Raw genomic sequence first — 15,302 nt, forward strand, 5'->3', positions numbered from 1 at the left:
TCTATCCATCCATCCATCCATCCATCCATCCATACGTTCATCCATCTGTCCATCCATCCATACGTCCATCCATTTGTCCGTCCGTCCATCCATCCATACGTCCATCCATCCATCCATCCATCCATCTATCCATCCATCCATCCATCCATCCGTCCATCTGTCCATCCATCTGTCCGTCCGTCCATCATCTGATGCAGTGAATTTTCTGTTTTTTCATAGAACCTCCTCTTTGTTTGTTCTGTTCCTTCTAATGTTCCGGGTTCCTCTGAGTGAAGAACAATCTTCTATGTCTGACATGTCCTTGTTTATTCTGCCTTTCTTTCCTGCAGCCGTCTGTCTCTCTGTCTGTGAGAATTTATACTTTTTCTCCAGCTCCCGCGAGTGATGAGAAGAATTCTAAATTTTGATCTAGAAAGCTTAAAACAGGCTTTGGATTATACCCGATTACTGCCTTTTTCTAGGCCAGAACTCTGCATTAGAAGCTTTAGGAGGAAGAGGCTGTAGTTTCCTGGACATCCTCTGACATGTGACAGGGATGAGAGAAACATGCATGTTCTCCCTGCAGATTAGTCTGCTGCAGCCTAGAGAGTCTGTGACAGCCTGAGAGTCCACCTGAACATCCACTGACCTGCTTCTTCAGCGCTCGTGTCCACCCCTCTTTACTGCTGGATGAGAGACACTTCTGCAGACAAAGCCGAACAGCCCTCTGGAAGAAGAGGAATGATCACAGTTCTGTCCTTCAGAGACTCCCAGTTCCTCCTCCTTTCTTAACCCTTTGACACCTGAGGCGTCACCGGTGACGCTTAAACACAAAATCTTTAACACACCATAACTTGTCTGCACGTCTGAGTTTCAGCCTGAGGTTTACTGACGGCTCTGTTCCAGACTGCTGCATACAAGATGATGCGACAATAGGTTTCAGCAGATCTTCATAGTTGGACATTTACTGGGGAAATGTGGTCTTACCCTTATGAAACAACATTATATTTCTCAATATATGGAGAACAATATGTTTACAGTATATTCCGTATAAGGAAGCAATATTTCTTAGTATATTAAAATACATTGAAATACTCCAACTATTACCATTTTCTTATATTGAAATATACCTTATATCTTCATACATTGGCAATATATATATATCAATATATCTACATATATTTTCCATATGTCGCAATATATTTTTGTTTCCTAAAGGTACTCAGGAAATCTGAACAAACATGGAGCCTAAATGTAGATTTCAATGTTCTGTTTGGAGCATGATAGATGGAAAATCAGGAGGACCAGACCTGCCCACAGAAAACACTTTTGAGACATTAGAGATGAGGTGAACTCTCCTCTAACTGCACCTGCAGCCATTCCCTGTTAGGCTCCACCCATCTTCGTGGGTTCATGTCAGTGTTCTAAGGTGCAGCTGCTTCCTCCATGAGCCTCTGCACATTCACCTCTTTCTGCTGGATGTTTGCTGCATGTTGATGTTTCTGCTTTAAGGCCTCAGCAGGTTGCAGGTTCATCATAGACATGCTGTAAACCTGACAGCAGCTTCAGACACCACGGCTGACGGTGGAAGCAGGAGGAGGACCCCCACCCCCGCCGCACAAACAGCACGCCATCAATCCGTGAGGGTCTAAACATAGCCACAGACAGGAAGCTGGTATCCCAGCAGGCTCAGCGGTTCACAGGTGTGTGCACGTCACACACACCAGAGAAACACAGTGAGCGGGAAATTCCACTGAACATTCAGGAGAGAATCATCCAGGAACTTCCAGGACCAGGAGGAGAACCTGAATATGAAGCTGCTGCAGCTTTTGTTTGGATTTTCTCCTTCTCTAGATGTGTGACACATCAGAGCAGCAGTCTGTGGAGAGAAAAGCTGCCAGAGCTCCATCCTCCTGCAGGCTGCTTGTGTTTCTCCAAGCCCCTCCTCTGCGCTCCATCAACATGAACTCCCCACCCGCCAGAGCTTTGCCCCACCCGTTTTCAAGGATTCCCCACTCCTTTAGTAGGTCTTCTGCAATAGCCAGTGCTATGATAGACTGTAGAACTGCCCAAGGTGTACCTTACCTTTGCCCTACATTAGCTGGGATAGGCTCAAGCAACCCTCTGACCCTGAACAGGAATGATGCATCCAGAGACATCTGTGCTCCTCTCAAAGTCCCGTCTTGTTCTGGACGGCTGTGCTTACGTCGCCTCTTCAGGTTAGTTGCCACAGAAAGGAGTCATTCTGATGCAGTTTGTCTGTGTGTTCCCAGGATCCCTCAGTGCAGAAGGTGGGCGGAGGCAGGAAGAAGACGGTGTCCTTCAGCAGCATGCCCTCAGAAAAGAAGGTTCATCCAACTTCCTTTTAAAAAACTTTGCTGAGAATTTTTTTTATGTCTGTAGAGCAGTTTGGGGAAACATGAGCACACATGTCTGTCTTCACAGGTTCTGCTGTGTCTTTCGGGTGAGGGCTGACAAACGGTCAGACGGATGTGCACGCAGACTCTAAATCTGCTGCTCCTCTGTTGCAGGTGAGCAGTGCAGCCGACTGCTTGGCATTCATGCAGGGGGGCTGTGAGCTGAAGAAGATTCGGCCCAGCTCCAGGGTTTACTGCCGGTTCTACACTCTGGACCCAGACCTGAGCTGCCTGCGCTGGGAGCCGTCCAAGAAGGACGGGGAGCGGGCCCGGCTGGACGTGGCCAGCATGCGAGAGGTGCGCACCGGGAAGAGCACGGAGACCTTCCTGCACAACGGCCCTCTGTTTGAACACCTGCCCGAGGAGGCAGCCTTCTCCATCATTCATGGGGAGGACTATCAGGTAAGGAGGGGCTCATGGAAGAGCTGCTACCCTGCAGGCATCCTCTAACCCCCCGTTTCCTGCAGTCTTTAGACCTAGTTGCCCTGTCAGCAGATGTTGCTAACATCTGGGTGACAGGTCTGCGTTACCTGCTGGCCCACCCCTCAATAATTGGAGGGGCTGCAGGAGGGGGCGGGAGCCTGGAAGGTGGGCCCGGTGACGGGGGCGTTGCAGCAGTGGAAGGTAGCCTGGGAAGCAAGATGAGGAGCGACTGGCTGGAGGCGGAGTTTGCTGAGGTGGATGAAGACGGCTACGGCATCGTGTCGGAGGACGTGGCAGTCGCCACCATCTGCAAACTGTGTCCAGGCATCAAGGAGGGAAAGGTCAGTGTGGGGGGGTTCTTTACCATCCTGCAGATGTTTGGCTGATGTCAGAAGAGCTAAAGAGGGAATATGAAAACCTCAAAGTGAAGAACAGCAAAGTTCTCAAACCAAAGTCTAAATCCAAAACCACTCAGCACGAACAGAACAGGACTGTTGAGTTCTACTCAGCAAACATTTTCTGTTCAATTCTAGTTTTCTTCCATGCTCTCATTTCCAACTCTGACGGTGGAAGTAAACCTGTCTGTCATCCCATCATTCCTGGGGGCTGCGTCTGCAGTCGCTCACTGTTTCTAAATATTTTTGCCATGACAGGAAGAAGATGGCAGCAGATTAAGAGGTAACCTCTTTTCATTCAGTCAGACCAAATCTGCCTCTCTGGGGCCCACTAGTGGCCAGAGGGCTTGATGGCTGAAAGTCAGTTAGCATGAGGACTAACATCCTGAAGCAGAGCAGCTCAGACCAGTCTGATGTGAGAGAAAGCAGCTGAAGACGACAGCGATGCTCCGGTACTGATGTGTCAGCTGCAGAGAGGTTCTGGTTTGGTTGCGGGTGCAGATGGTAATGCTGGTTTCTGACAGGCTCATCCTGGAACATGCAGCTGAAACATCAGCATGCAGATGAACGGGAACATATTTAAGCCCAGATCGTATCAGAGGAGGCTCCCTGCATGCCAGGGCAGAGCCCAGCAGATGAAACAGGGGGAGAGCTCATTCTGTTCACACTTTGCTTTCATATTTCAGTAGCCTTGCTGACGTAAGATGGTGTTGAATGTTTCCGTTTTTCTCCCTCTGAACAAATGTTTCCAGGTTCGTCTGCGCTTTAAGGAGATCCAGCGTAGTAAGGAGAAGCTGACGTCACATGTTACTCTGGAGGAGTTCCAGGAGGCCTTCTGTGAACTCTGCACTCGTCCTGATGTCTACTTCCTGCTGGTGCAGCTTTCCCAGGACCGCGAGTGCTTGGACCCGCAGGACCTGCGGCTCTTCTTGGAGACAGAGCAGGGTTTGTCTTTGGCCACCACAGAGGGCTGCTGGGAGCTCCTCAAGCGCTACGAGCGCTCCGCCCAGGGCAGGGAGCGGGGGCTGCTGGGGGTGGACGGCTTCGCACGGTACCTGCAGTCACCGGAGTGCCAGCTGCTTGACCCGGAGCAGCTAGCCGTTTGCCAGGACATGAACCTGCCCCTGTCCCATTACTACATCAGGTGATTAACACTTACTGGCAAATTCACCTCCTCTGCCTGTTTGGACGCTTGTCAAAACTGCTCGAGGCTTGTGTGTGTTAATAAACACAAGATGATACAGAATGGATGACTGAGGCTCAGTTCTGTTGTAAATCCTGTAATCAGTGGCACAGAAGCCAAAGTGACTCCAGAGGACCTCAGTCCTGTTTACTGCAGTACAGGGGCGTCACCAGGTTTTAAGAACACGGGGGGCTTTGCCCCCTAGACACACACAACATGGACAAATGGCGCACATTTGCAGTTGCTATTATTTGTTTCACATTTTCCTGTTTGCTAGTTCCCTGGTAGCTTTTCATTTCAACAACACTGTCTTCATGTGTTTGTGAATCTCCTGCTTCCAAAGATGACCAAAGCTTTCAACCACGACTGACTAAACTGTCATGTTTGAGGTTTTTGCCAAACATTACACAGGAAGGAGAAAGCTGAACTCTGGATGACTGAATATTCTAACCAATTGAGTTTTTCTAACCAGCTGTGGTGAAATGCTCTCATTTGGGTATCTCTTTAGCTTTACCTGAATCAGCAGCTTTAATGATCAAATCAGAGGCGTTCAACACCAGAACCCTCTGGACGCGTTCTGAACCACCTCTATCTCCACTATCGAGCCCTGCAGAGGATCTAAAATGCTCCCACACACCTGACGTACCTCTGTTTACACCCCACAACACTCTCCTACAGAGTGTCAGCTTCCTACTTGAGCATCGTCGTCACAGCTGATGGTCCCTGCAGGAGATCACTGACCAACTCCAGCATGGAGCACAGCTGCTCCTCTGATGAAGAAACGAAACAACTTCCCTTGTCCAAAAGCAGATTTTAAAGTGAATCCGAAAATTAATTTCAATTAGTAAACGTAGATGAATATGTGAGATTACAACCTGATAAAAAGATCCTCTGTCATTTCTCCTTCAACAGCTTGTTGAATTGAACTCGTGTTGTTGCCATGTCAACGGCACCAGTGTGTCGACAACAGAAGCGTTCCGTGTGTTCGAGGTCCTTTTAGAGTGTCTGACCTCGAGCCAGTCGAGAAAAAAAATAAGCACATTGATAGCTCCATCCTCGGTTAGGAGACTGAGCGCTCCTGAAGATGAGGAGGAAAAACTCCACACCTTAGACTTAGACTTGGCTTTATTGATCCCTTTGGGATGGCACCCTTGGAGAAATTAAGTTTTCAGCATCTTACAAAAGTAAACATCTCAATGTACAAAGTATACACTAGAATTTTAAAGAAATAGGACAATAGAGTACAATAAACATAAAAAAGTATGCATGATGGTATTGAAGCAGTTTTGAGTGTGTGATTGACTTATTGCACATGATAGGTTATTACGTAGTGTTAATTATTGCACTTATACATTTATTGCACATGAGTGAATGAAAGAGTTGCTGAATGGATTTGTTTCCAGTCCGCCTCTACTATCTCCTCCCCCCCAGTGAAGCATTGTAGAGTGTGACAGACTGGTGCACAAACGAGTTCCTGAGTCTATTGGTCCTGCATTTCGGTACGAGCAGTCTCCCACTGAACAGGCTCTTCTGGCTGGTGATGACGGTGTGCAGAGGGTGGCTGACATTGTCCATGATGTCCAGCAGTTTGTCCAGAGTCCTCGTCTCTGCCACCGTCACCAGAGAGTCCAGCCTCATGCCGACCACAGAGCCGGCCCGCCTGATCAGTTTGTCCAGTCTGGAAGTGTCCTTCTTGGATATGCTGCCCCCGCCCCCAGCACACCACAGTGTAAAAGAGACACTGGCAACCACAGACTGGTAAAACATCCCCAGTAGCTTGCTGCAGATGTTGAAAGACCGCAGTCTCCTGAGGAAGTACATCCTTCTCTGGGTCTTCCTGTGCAGGTGTCTGGTGTGTGTTGTCCAGTCCAGTTTATTGTCCAGCCACAGACCCAGGTATTTATAGGAGTCCACATTCTCCACCTCTGCTCCCTCTAGCAGGACTGGTCGTGGTCTTGGTCTGGATCTTCCGAAGTCGATGACCAGCTCTTTTGTCTTGGAGGTGTTGAGCTGGAGGTGGTTTGTGTGGCACCATGCTGCAAAGTCCCCCACCAGTCTCCGATACTCCTCCTCTCTGTCCTCCCTGATGCATCCAACAATGGCTGTGTCATCGGCGTACTTCTGTATGTGACACAGCTCTGAGTTGTTACAGAAGTCCGCTGTGTAAAGGGTGAAGAGAAGAGGGGCCAGCACTGTGCCCTGGGGGGCTCCAGTGTTGCTGACATAGACTGTATATAAAATAACTGGACAGAGCAAGCCCCCCTACTTCCGTGTTCCATATAGGAAGTACCACTGGGTTGCAAAAAGGCCAAAGTCCCATTGACTTACATTGAGAAACAGACAGTTATTTCTCAGTCATTTTATATGTCAGAATAATCATTCTTCCTCTGCTGCTTTCTGATTAACTTCTTTTTTCTAATCCAAATTTTTTTTAAAGATTTTTTTCCATTATCACAAGTTATTAGAGTTATAAATTGACCAATCAGATGGCTCAATAAGCGTTTGTGGGTCTGACGTCGAACGTCTGGGGGGTTTGATTGACAGATGACGGGTAGCCAATGGGAGCAGACTTCATCAATGGGTCCGTGAAGACCTTTTAACACCTACTTTACAATTCAACAATGTACCAATCATTGTCCTACTGTTGTTTTCCTCAATGGAATGTACCGATGCAGCAGTTTAAAACAACAAGAGGAGCATGCTGTCGACATTTTTAGATGAGGATTTACTCTGTAGAAATAGATTTCACTCTGAGGTTATGTGCTTTGGACTTTTTTGTTTGTTTAACGTTCATTTTTCTTTATTTCTCTGTTTTGATTGTAGCTTATAAATTATAAGTTGCGTATCATACGAAATGGTACAGCTCCTCCATAAAATCACCAACCAAAGTTTCATCTTCCTCACTTTTCCAGCTTCAGCCTGAATTAGACGCAGACGTCTGAGGAGCGCGAGACAAACTAGAAAGGACCTGGTGGTATTTTCAAACAGAAAAAAGATCCAGCTGTTCACTTGTTAGGATGGTTATTTATTTTAAATAGGCAATTGGTAGGCAAACTGCAGCTGGTCCTGAGCGTGTTGCACCTGGGGTCTGAGGAGGTTGAGGAAGAGCCGCTCCAGCGTCTTCATTAGGTGAGAGGTGAGTGCCGCTAGTCGGTAGTCGTTCAGCTCGCTGGGCCGATTCTTCTTAGGAACTGGAACGATGCAAGATATCTTCCATAGAGTGGGCACTCGCCCCAGCTGCAGGCTGAGGTTGAAGATCCGCTGTAGTGGTTCACCCAACTCCTCGGCGCAGGCCCTCAGCAGGCTCGGACACACACCGTCCGGCCCAGCTGCTTTCCTGGGCCTTAGCCTCCTCAGCTGTCCTCTGACTTGGTCTGTGGTGATGTGAGGTGTGGGTTGTGTTGAGGTGGGGGAGAGGGGGGCGGGGGGAGGGACTGGTTGAACCTATTGAAATAGTTGTTCAGCTCGTTTGCCCTCTCCTTTGTTCCCTGCTAGCGGAGCAGAGCGCTCAGTTCAGTGGAACACGCATGTGCAGAGACGTGTATCAGAGGATGTTTGACTGCCGCTCAGGATGTCACTTAAGTGATTTCCTTCACAGAGAGGCTGATGATTGGCTGATGGCAATTAAAACTAGAAAAGTTGCATTAACTGCAATACTGCTAGTGTGAATGCTGTAAGCTGAACGTGATTGCTGAAGATGCTGAAGCTGCTTACTTTAATAGTGTGATTGCTTAGTAAACATACACACTATGGTGATTCCCCTGCTCCTTTCTGTATGATTTTTGGCACAAAAACTCAATCACACAGAGATTTCAGTAATCTTGGTATCATTTTCGGGACATTACTGCTTGTACTTTTGAAATTGAAAAGTACAAGCAGTATAAAAAACTATATTTTTTAAATAATTTTGCAAAACTGGCATGTATTAAGGACTTTTAAGCAATTTTACAATACATTTTTGAGAAATTTAGGTCAACTTCAGCGATATTTCATAGATCTTTAATGACATTTCCAGTCTTATAGCTGTCATGATCCAGTGCCTCAGGCCTTGTCCACACGTAGCCGGGTATCTGCTAAAACGAATATATTTCTCTACGTTTTGGCCTATCATCCACACGAAACCGGAGGTTTCCGTCACTGAAAACGGTGCTTTTGGAAAAGTCCGGATAAAGTGAAGATTTTGGAAAACTCCGGTTTTGCGTCTGCGTGTGGACATGAACAACAGGTGATTTACGTTTTTAAACTTCACTTTTTGTGACAATTAATGCATACACGTCAGTAATAGCTGCGTTTTCATTACACATTTGCGCAAAACTTTATAGAAATTCTAGGAATTTTGAATAAAACAATGTTTCGAAATGACACTGTTTCCATTAAATCATCATTTTGCGATAAAGCACAAGCCAACTTACGCGATAAGTCATTAAAAACACGACGATGAATGAGAACAAGTATTTTTTTATTTGACTCACTAAAAAAGGAGCATTGCGGTGACGTCACAGCTCTGTCTGGAGAGCGCGTGCCGCACAGAATCTATTGACAGTCTCAGGTGAGAAACCTGTTCAGTGGTTTTTAAAAAAATAACCATTCCAGCAAGTAAGCTGCTGGACCTTTTCCTGTTTAAAAACACGACCAGATCCATTTAAGTTTCTCTCCCTGCACTCGCGCTTTTCCTCAAACGAGACTTCAGCATCTTCAGGCTCCAAGCTGCAGAAGTGTAGCTGCAGATGAAGGTTTGAAGCTGTTAGATCTCTGCTGCCGTCCGCGTGTTGCGCTCAGCACAGACACACAAAGAGGCGCATCTCTTTCAAAAAAGTGTTTCCATTACAGTTTTGCGAAAAATGTCTGTTTCGATACGCCCCAAATACCACCTCCTCTAAGGGCATAAAGTTTTTTTTAGAAAATGTGAGTTTTTTTTTTTAAATTGTGGTGTTTCCATTAGGAGGATTTATTATTGAAATTCCAATTAGTCAAATTTCAGAGTTAATGGAAACACCGTTAACTACTGTTCTGACAAGCTCATAACCGCGTCCAAGAGGGCAAGTATGTAGGGATATGTGTGGATGGAATTATTTTTTAAAACGATCATGTGTGGACGCAACACTTTTTATAAAACGGAGGTCAGCAGATATGCGTTTGTAGAAATACTCGCCTACGTGTGGACATGGCCTCAGTTTTGTCATGTTCTGTTTTCCTGTCAGTCTCACCATGTTCAGGTTAATCATCCACAGCTGTTTTCATTTAGTTAATCTGCCTCAGTGTATTTAAGTGTCTGGTTTTCAGTTTCTCATTGTCAGCTCATCTGCCCCGTTCTGTCATGTCACTGGTTTGTTCTCCTGGTTTTGTTATAGTTGTGTTTCTGCCATGTCCTGTCTCCTGCATTTGGGTCCTTCCCCACCACTCCCTGACAATAGCAAGTTTATCATTTTGCAAATAGCTTTTGCGTTTTCAGCAAATCCCTTCAGTAATTACAGTAAATTGTGTCACCAATTTCAGCAAAAAGCTTCAGCATCTTCAGCAAACACTTTTACAAGCATTATCAATGCAACTTTTCTAGTTGCTAAATAATGTCCTCAATGTGCGCAAGGTTTTAATACCAATACTGCAAAGGTTTCAAAGTCACAAAAAATGTAAAGAATTTTTTTGAAAAATTGCATAAATTGCGTAAGAATTTAAAATGTGTAAAAGATATGAATACCAAAAGTTCAAGTGTAAATGTCTTGACCTTGCTGAATATTTTGATACCAAAATTGCATGCAACTCAAAAGTTCACAAAAGAATTTGAAGAATCTCAATTTAATGGAGCGAGAAAAAACTCAAGTTGCGTAAAGTAAAAAAAAAAAGGTTAAATATATGAATACTAAAAGTACAAGCATGAATGTCCTGAACATGTTGAATGTTTTTATACCAAGATTGCAGAAGTTTACAAATTGCAAAAAGTTTTGGAAAGATTTGAAGAATTTCCCATTCATTTTCAATAGGGCTGAAAAATCACATCTATTGTGTAAAACCATAAAACAAATTTGTACAAAAAGCACAAGCATGAAAGTCTTGAGCGAGCTGAACGTTTTGATGCCAGATTGCTGAAATTGTGATTGATTTTTTACATGCTGAAAAACAGCAGGAGGATCGCTATAATGCACATTTGTCAAAGGCAGGATCCAACCCTCCAGATCATCCATTCATTCATCTTCTTGTTCATTCATTTTCTTGGGCGCTTTGTCCTTTTCAGGGTCGCGGGGTTGCCGGAGCTTAACCCGGCTACTGCTGGGCGAAGGTGTGGTTTACTCTGGACAGGTCTCCAGTCTGTCGCAGCCCTCCAGATCATTTTATTTTATTGTTATTAATGACCCGATGTTTTCTTGCGCTTATTTTTAGCTTGTATAATTTTCACAAAATAGATTTTTATGGAGAGTAAAATATTGAAAGTTATTTAAGGTTTAAGTTGATTTATTCTGGAATTATATTCTGGTTATATATTAAAAAGTTACGGTTTAAATTTAAAAAAATTCTGCTAGCTTTTAGGACTATTTTGGCATTTATTAAGGTTTTTTAGGCTATTTTGAAGTTTGGCCAATTCTTCAGCTACATGCTAGCTGTTTTGGCTAATTTTGGCTTTTTTCAGTTTTTTAGGCTGTTTTGGAGTTTATCTAATACATGCTAGCTGTTTTGGCTAATTTGGGTTTTTTTCAGTTTTTTAGGTTATTTTGAAGTTCAGTTATTTCTTTCAGCCCAGCAAGTTTTTTTGGCTAATCTAAGTTTTTTTTTGTTTTTTTTGTTTTTTAGGCTATTCATTCATTCATCTTGTTGTCTGCTTTGTCCCTTTCGGGATCGCTGGGCTGCCAGAGCCTAACCTGGCTACTGATGGGCGAAGGCAGGGTTCACCCTGGATAGGTCGCCAATCACTCGCAGAGTGTTTTTTTAGGCTAATTTGGCATTTTCAGCTATCAGCACTGGCATCAACAACGGCCACATTCAGCTTACAGCATTCACACTAGCATTATCCCAGGTAATGCTGTATATCTAGTTCATAATTATGTTAAAAAGTTATGGTTTTAAAGTTTTAAACATGTAGTTTTAGAGTGTTCAATAAATGTTTATCCTGTTCAACCTGTGACTTAAGGTGTGTTTTGGCCCCTTGTGCGATTGAGTTTGACACCCCTGCCATAGTGTGAAAACTTTGAAGCTTTCACACAAAAAATCTGTATTTGTTGGTATGTATTTATTTCTGATGTTCTGGGATGTACCCACACATCCTCTGCGATCAAGCGGTCAATCACAATACCCTGCCTTACACTGGGTCTGTTGACCCTTTAACACCTGAGGCGTCGCCGGTGATGCTTAAACACAACATATACTGTAACTTTTGAACCGTTAACACGATAATAAATACAAAGATTGTGAAGGAGAAAAGCGGCTCGACGTTACAGTAAATCAAAGAACATAAACCCTGAGGTTTGGGTGTTAATGGGTTAACTGAATAAAGTCAAAGTGATGGAGTGTCTGTGTAGCAGCATCGTCATGACGACTCCATGAGGCTCCATTCAAAGTGCTGAACCAGAGTTAGCATGCTGGACCGTCAGGGACTAAACAGGACGCAGACATTTCTCCTTTCATCTGCTGATGTGTGGCAGACAGACCGGAGAGTGACTGTTGTGTGTTTGTCTCCTCAGCACCTCCTACCGCTCCTACCTGCTGGACGACCAGGTCCATGGCAGAGCAGACTTGGGGGGTCTGATCCGAGCCCTGCAGGCTGGCTGCCGATGCCTGGAGCTGGGTGTGACCGACGGCCCCGAGGGGGAGCCTCTGCTGGGGGTCGACTATGGCCCTGACATTTCCCGCCACCACCCCCACCACGCCCCCGTCACCATCCGCTCCGCTCTGGAGGTGGTCAACAAATACGCCTTCCTGACCTCTCAGTACCCACTGCTGCTGTACTTGTGCCAGCGCTGCTCCCCTCCCCAGCAGTGCACCATGGCACACCACCTGAAGAAAGTCTTTGGCTCTCGTCTCTACACTCCAGAGGGGCTGTCAGTCAACCTGGGGGGTCGGGCCACAACCTTACCGTCGCCCGAGCAGCTGAAGGGACGGATCCTGTTGGTGGCAAAGAAGCTTCCTCCTGAGCACGAGGGCTCGGACGGGGAGGTGTCGGAAGAGGAAGAGGAGATAGGAGGAGGGGGACCCTTAGCAGGAAGGAGAATGACTATACCTGGAGAGGAGGAGCTGGGCGTGGTCCTGGTAGTGCCCCCCCCTTCTCAACCGAGGAAGCTCCGTCTCCACAGAGAGCTGTCAGACCTGGTGACCGTGGCTCGGACCGGCAGCCGCAGCTTCTACACTCAAAGAGCCACGTACAAGAAGGCCCAGCAGCAGTCCCCCCCCAGCAGCCCTGTGTCTCCAGGTTCTCCTCTCCCCCCAGAGCTGCCCTACTGGACCATGTGCTCCTTGGGTGAAGGAGAGGCGGGGCGGCTAACCAGCGAGAGCCCGGAGGACCTTGTGATGTTCACCAAGCGTACCCTGACCAGGGTGCGGCCCAGCTCAGTTCGCCTGGACTCCAGCAACCCCAACCCCCAGGGATACTGGAAAGGGGGGGTCCAGCTTGTGGCCTTGAACCAGCAGACACCCGGCGCCATGCTGGACCTTCACCGAGGTCGCTTCTCCCAGAATGGAGGCTGTGGTTATGTTCTCCGCCCGGCCGTCATGAGGGACGAGGTGTCGTACTTCAGTGCCCACACTCACGGTTGCGTGCCGGGAGTCCCACCTCAAACGCTGCGCATCAAGGTCCGTCGGGCCTGGTTCCAGAACCTTCTTCCTCTGAGTCACTGTAGGTCATGGACTGAACATGCTCTCTGTTCCACTGTGCAGGTGATCAGCGCCCACAATCTTCCCAAGCCTCAAGGGTCGGGGGCCAAAGGGGAGGTCATTGACCCGTATGTGGTTCTGGAGCTGCACGGAGTTCCAGCCGACTGCGCCGAACAACGAACACGAACCGCTGCACAGAACCAGGATGACCCGCTGTTCGATGAGACCTTTGAGTTTCAGGTAAGTTTCAGTTTCAGGTGTGAAAGCTGTGGCCCGTCTGCAGAAGTTGCAGCCAGATGAACCCAAAAACATACAATTTGAAGGAGCTGGAATGAGAATTAGCTCCTCCAGGCTGGATGCTCTGGTCCTCAACTGGAACAAGCTCCTCTCCATGCAGGAGAGGAGCTCTGGCCTCGAGTGGAGGAGTTTACATCGATCTGTTTCAGTGAAGGAGCAGCTGAACCAAAAAGAAAAGTTCTCCATATACTGGTCAGTCTATGTTCTCATGATGGAAAGAATAAAATCCAGAACACAAGCAGCTGAAACAAATAGAAAAAATGTCAAAAACTGAGAAATCAAAGTATTTAAAACCTAATGATTGTAAAAATGTGAAAAACTAAATGCTTTCATTCTGGCAGCATCAACATTCAAAGAAATGTATTTTTTGTTTGGAACAAAGCCGTGAATCTCATTCATCAAAGACAGAAGAGCCGGTTGGTTCATGTGTTATCATTAATCTCACTTTTCATTTCCAACCTATATAGTAAAAGTTCCGTATAAACAGATTGGTGTATAAGCAGGCCTCATAAAGTACAACCGTGTTTCTGTTTAAGCTCTTTACATAACTTCAGGGCAGTCCTTTAATAATCCCTTTACACACTGAATTTGGTTTGGATTTGGAACACAAACCTAATTCTTTGAAGTGTTGCTGACCGGAAAGCTGCCACAGCTCCCATCTCAGAGGAGGAGATGCTGCACCACACTCCAGAGAGACGAAAACAGGTTCAAACTGCATTTGAGGATGAACTTCAGTCAATGAGAGAGGAAGACACAATTATCACCCAAAGGGAATTTTATTAGGTTTGAAGTGTCTCCATTTAACCATTTAATGCCTGAGGCGTCGCCAGTGACGCTTAAACACAAAATCTTTAACATACCGAAACTTTTCAACCGTTAACACGATCAATGTAGTTCCAGTAGATTGTGAAGCTTGTGCTGTTTTCTCCTTCACAATCTACTGGAACTAGATTGATCGTGTTTACCGTGGCAAAATTACAGTAAATCAAAGAACATAAACAGTGGAGCTGCGGTGTTAAAGGGTTAAACAGGACATACGTCCAGCCGTGGTCCTCAGGAATTTGAGGACATGCTCTAGTTAAGAGCGGAAACTGGCAGTCGGTGCGGGATAAAGCTACAAACAAAATGAACGTTGGGGATTTATGGTGACGGCACTGGGGGGGAAAATCCACACTGAGCTCTTAATGATGCTGGATTGCTGCAGTGGAAGCTCCACATCTGGATTTGTGCTGTGAACACGTCTGCATTCCAAGCTCCTCCCACTGTGTGTCTGCTGGTGACTCATGGGTGGAGCTCCAGTGTCACCTGTGCACAGGTTTATGTCCTCAGTGTTCCTGTGTGCTGTTGCTCAGGAGCAGATCCACAATCTCATTCGTAACCTGAGGTGCAGGGAGGAACTAGAAGTCTTTGTTCTGCTGCCAACACAAAGGCGAACCGCTCACACCCAGAAATCTGAGTGTGTCACGCAGGAGTGCACTCAAACACAGAGACAGCTGACCTGACCTCATGAGGAGTCCTGAAGAAACAAGCCTGGCTCGTTTCATCCGCCAGCTTCTGAGAAATGTGAGCGAGTGCACGTCCACATCTTCTCACCTGTGTAGGGTCAGGCTGGGACAGCCGTCATGGCCTTCATGATCACCAAACTCAAACACATTATCCATGAAAAAACGTACCATAATGACGCAGACTAGTCATTAGTTCAGTTGGTTTTCAAACTGTTTGACTTCTTCCTTTACCCCAGTGTTTCTCAAATGGTGGGGGGTGTGGTGCGATGGCAGGGTGGCGAGGGGGTGGGGTGGGAGGCAGGAC

At 46.4% G+C, this 15,302-nt stretch overlaps 1 protein-coding gene and 1 long non-coding RNA gene across 2 annotated transcripts in view; one reads left to right on the forward strand and one right to left on the reverse strand.

Moving 5' to 3' along the window:
* The window catches only part of LOC112138005, a 21,637-nt gene extending 16,305 nt beyond the window's left edge, over positions 1–5,332 (reverse strand). Inside the window, exons 1-2 of the long non-coding RNA XR_002917682.2 lie at positions 5,044–5,332; positions 629–706 (exon numbers count right to left, since the gene is read on the reverse strand). This is a non-coding gene — a long non-coding RNA (uncharacterized LOC112138005). The remainder of the gene's footprint in view (positions 1–628; positions 707–5,043) is intronic.
* Positions 1–15,302, forward strand: part of plcl1 (phospholipase C like 1) — an 89,369-nt gene that overhangs the window by 57,835 nt on the left and 16,232 nt on the right. The window contains exons 2-7 of the mRNA XM_024260510.2: positions 2,253–2,327; positions 2,511–2,798; positions 2,864–3,160; positions 3,967–4,358; positions 12,071–13,175; positions 13,260–13,436. Of these exons, the coding sequence (XP_024116278.1) occupies positions 2,253–2,327; positions 2,511–2,798; positions 2,864–3,160; positions 3,967–4,358; positions 12,071–13,175; positions 13,260–13,436 (2,334 nt within the window). The remainder of the gene's footprint in view (positions 1–2,252; positions 2,328–2,510; positions 2,799–2,863; positions 3,161–3,966; positions 4,359–12,070; positions 13,176–13,259; positions 13,437–15,302) is intronic.

Source organism: Oryzias melastigma, linkage group LG21 (genome assembly GCF_002922805.2).
Source record: "Oryzias melastigma strain HK-1 linkage group LG21, ASM292280v2, whole genome shotgun sequence".
Classification (NCBI taxonomy): Eukaryota; Metazoa; Chordata; class Actinopteri; order Beloniformes; family Adrianichthyidae; genus Oryzias; species Oryzias melastigma.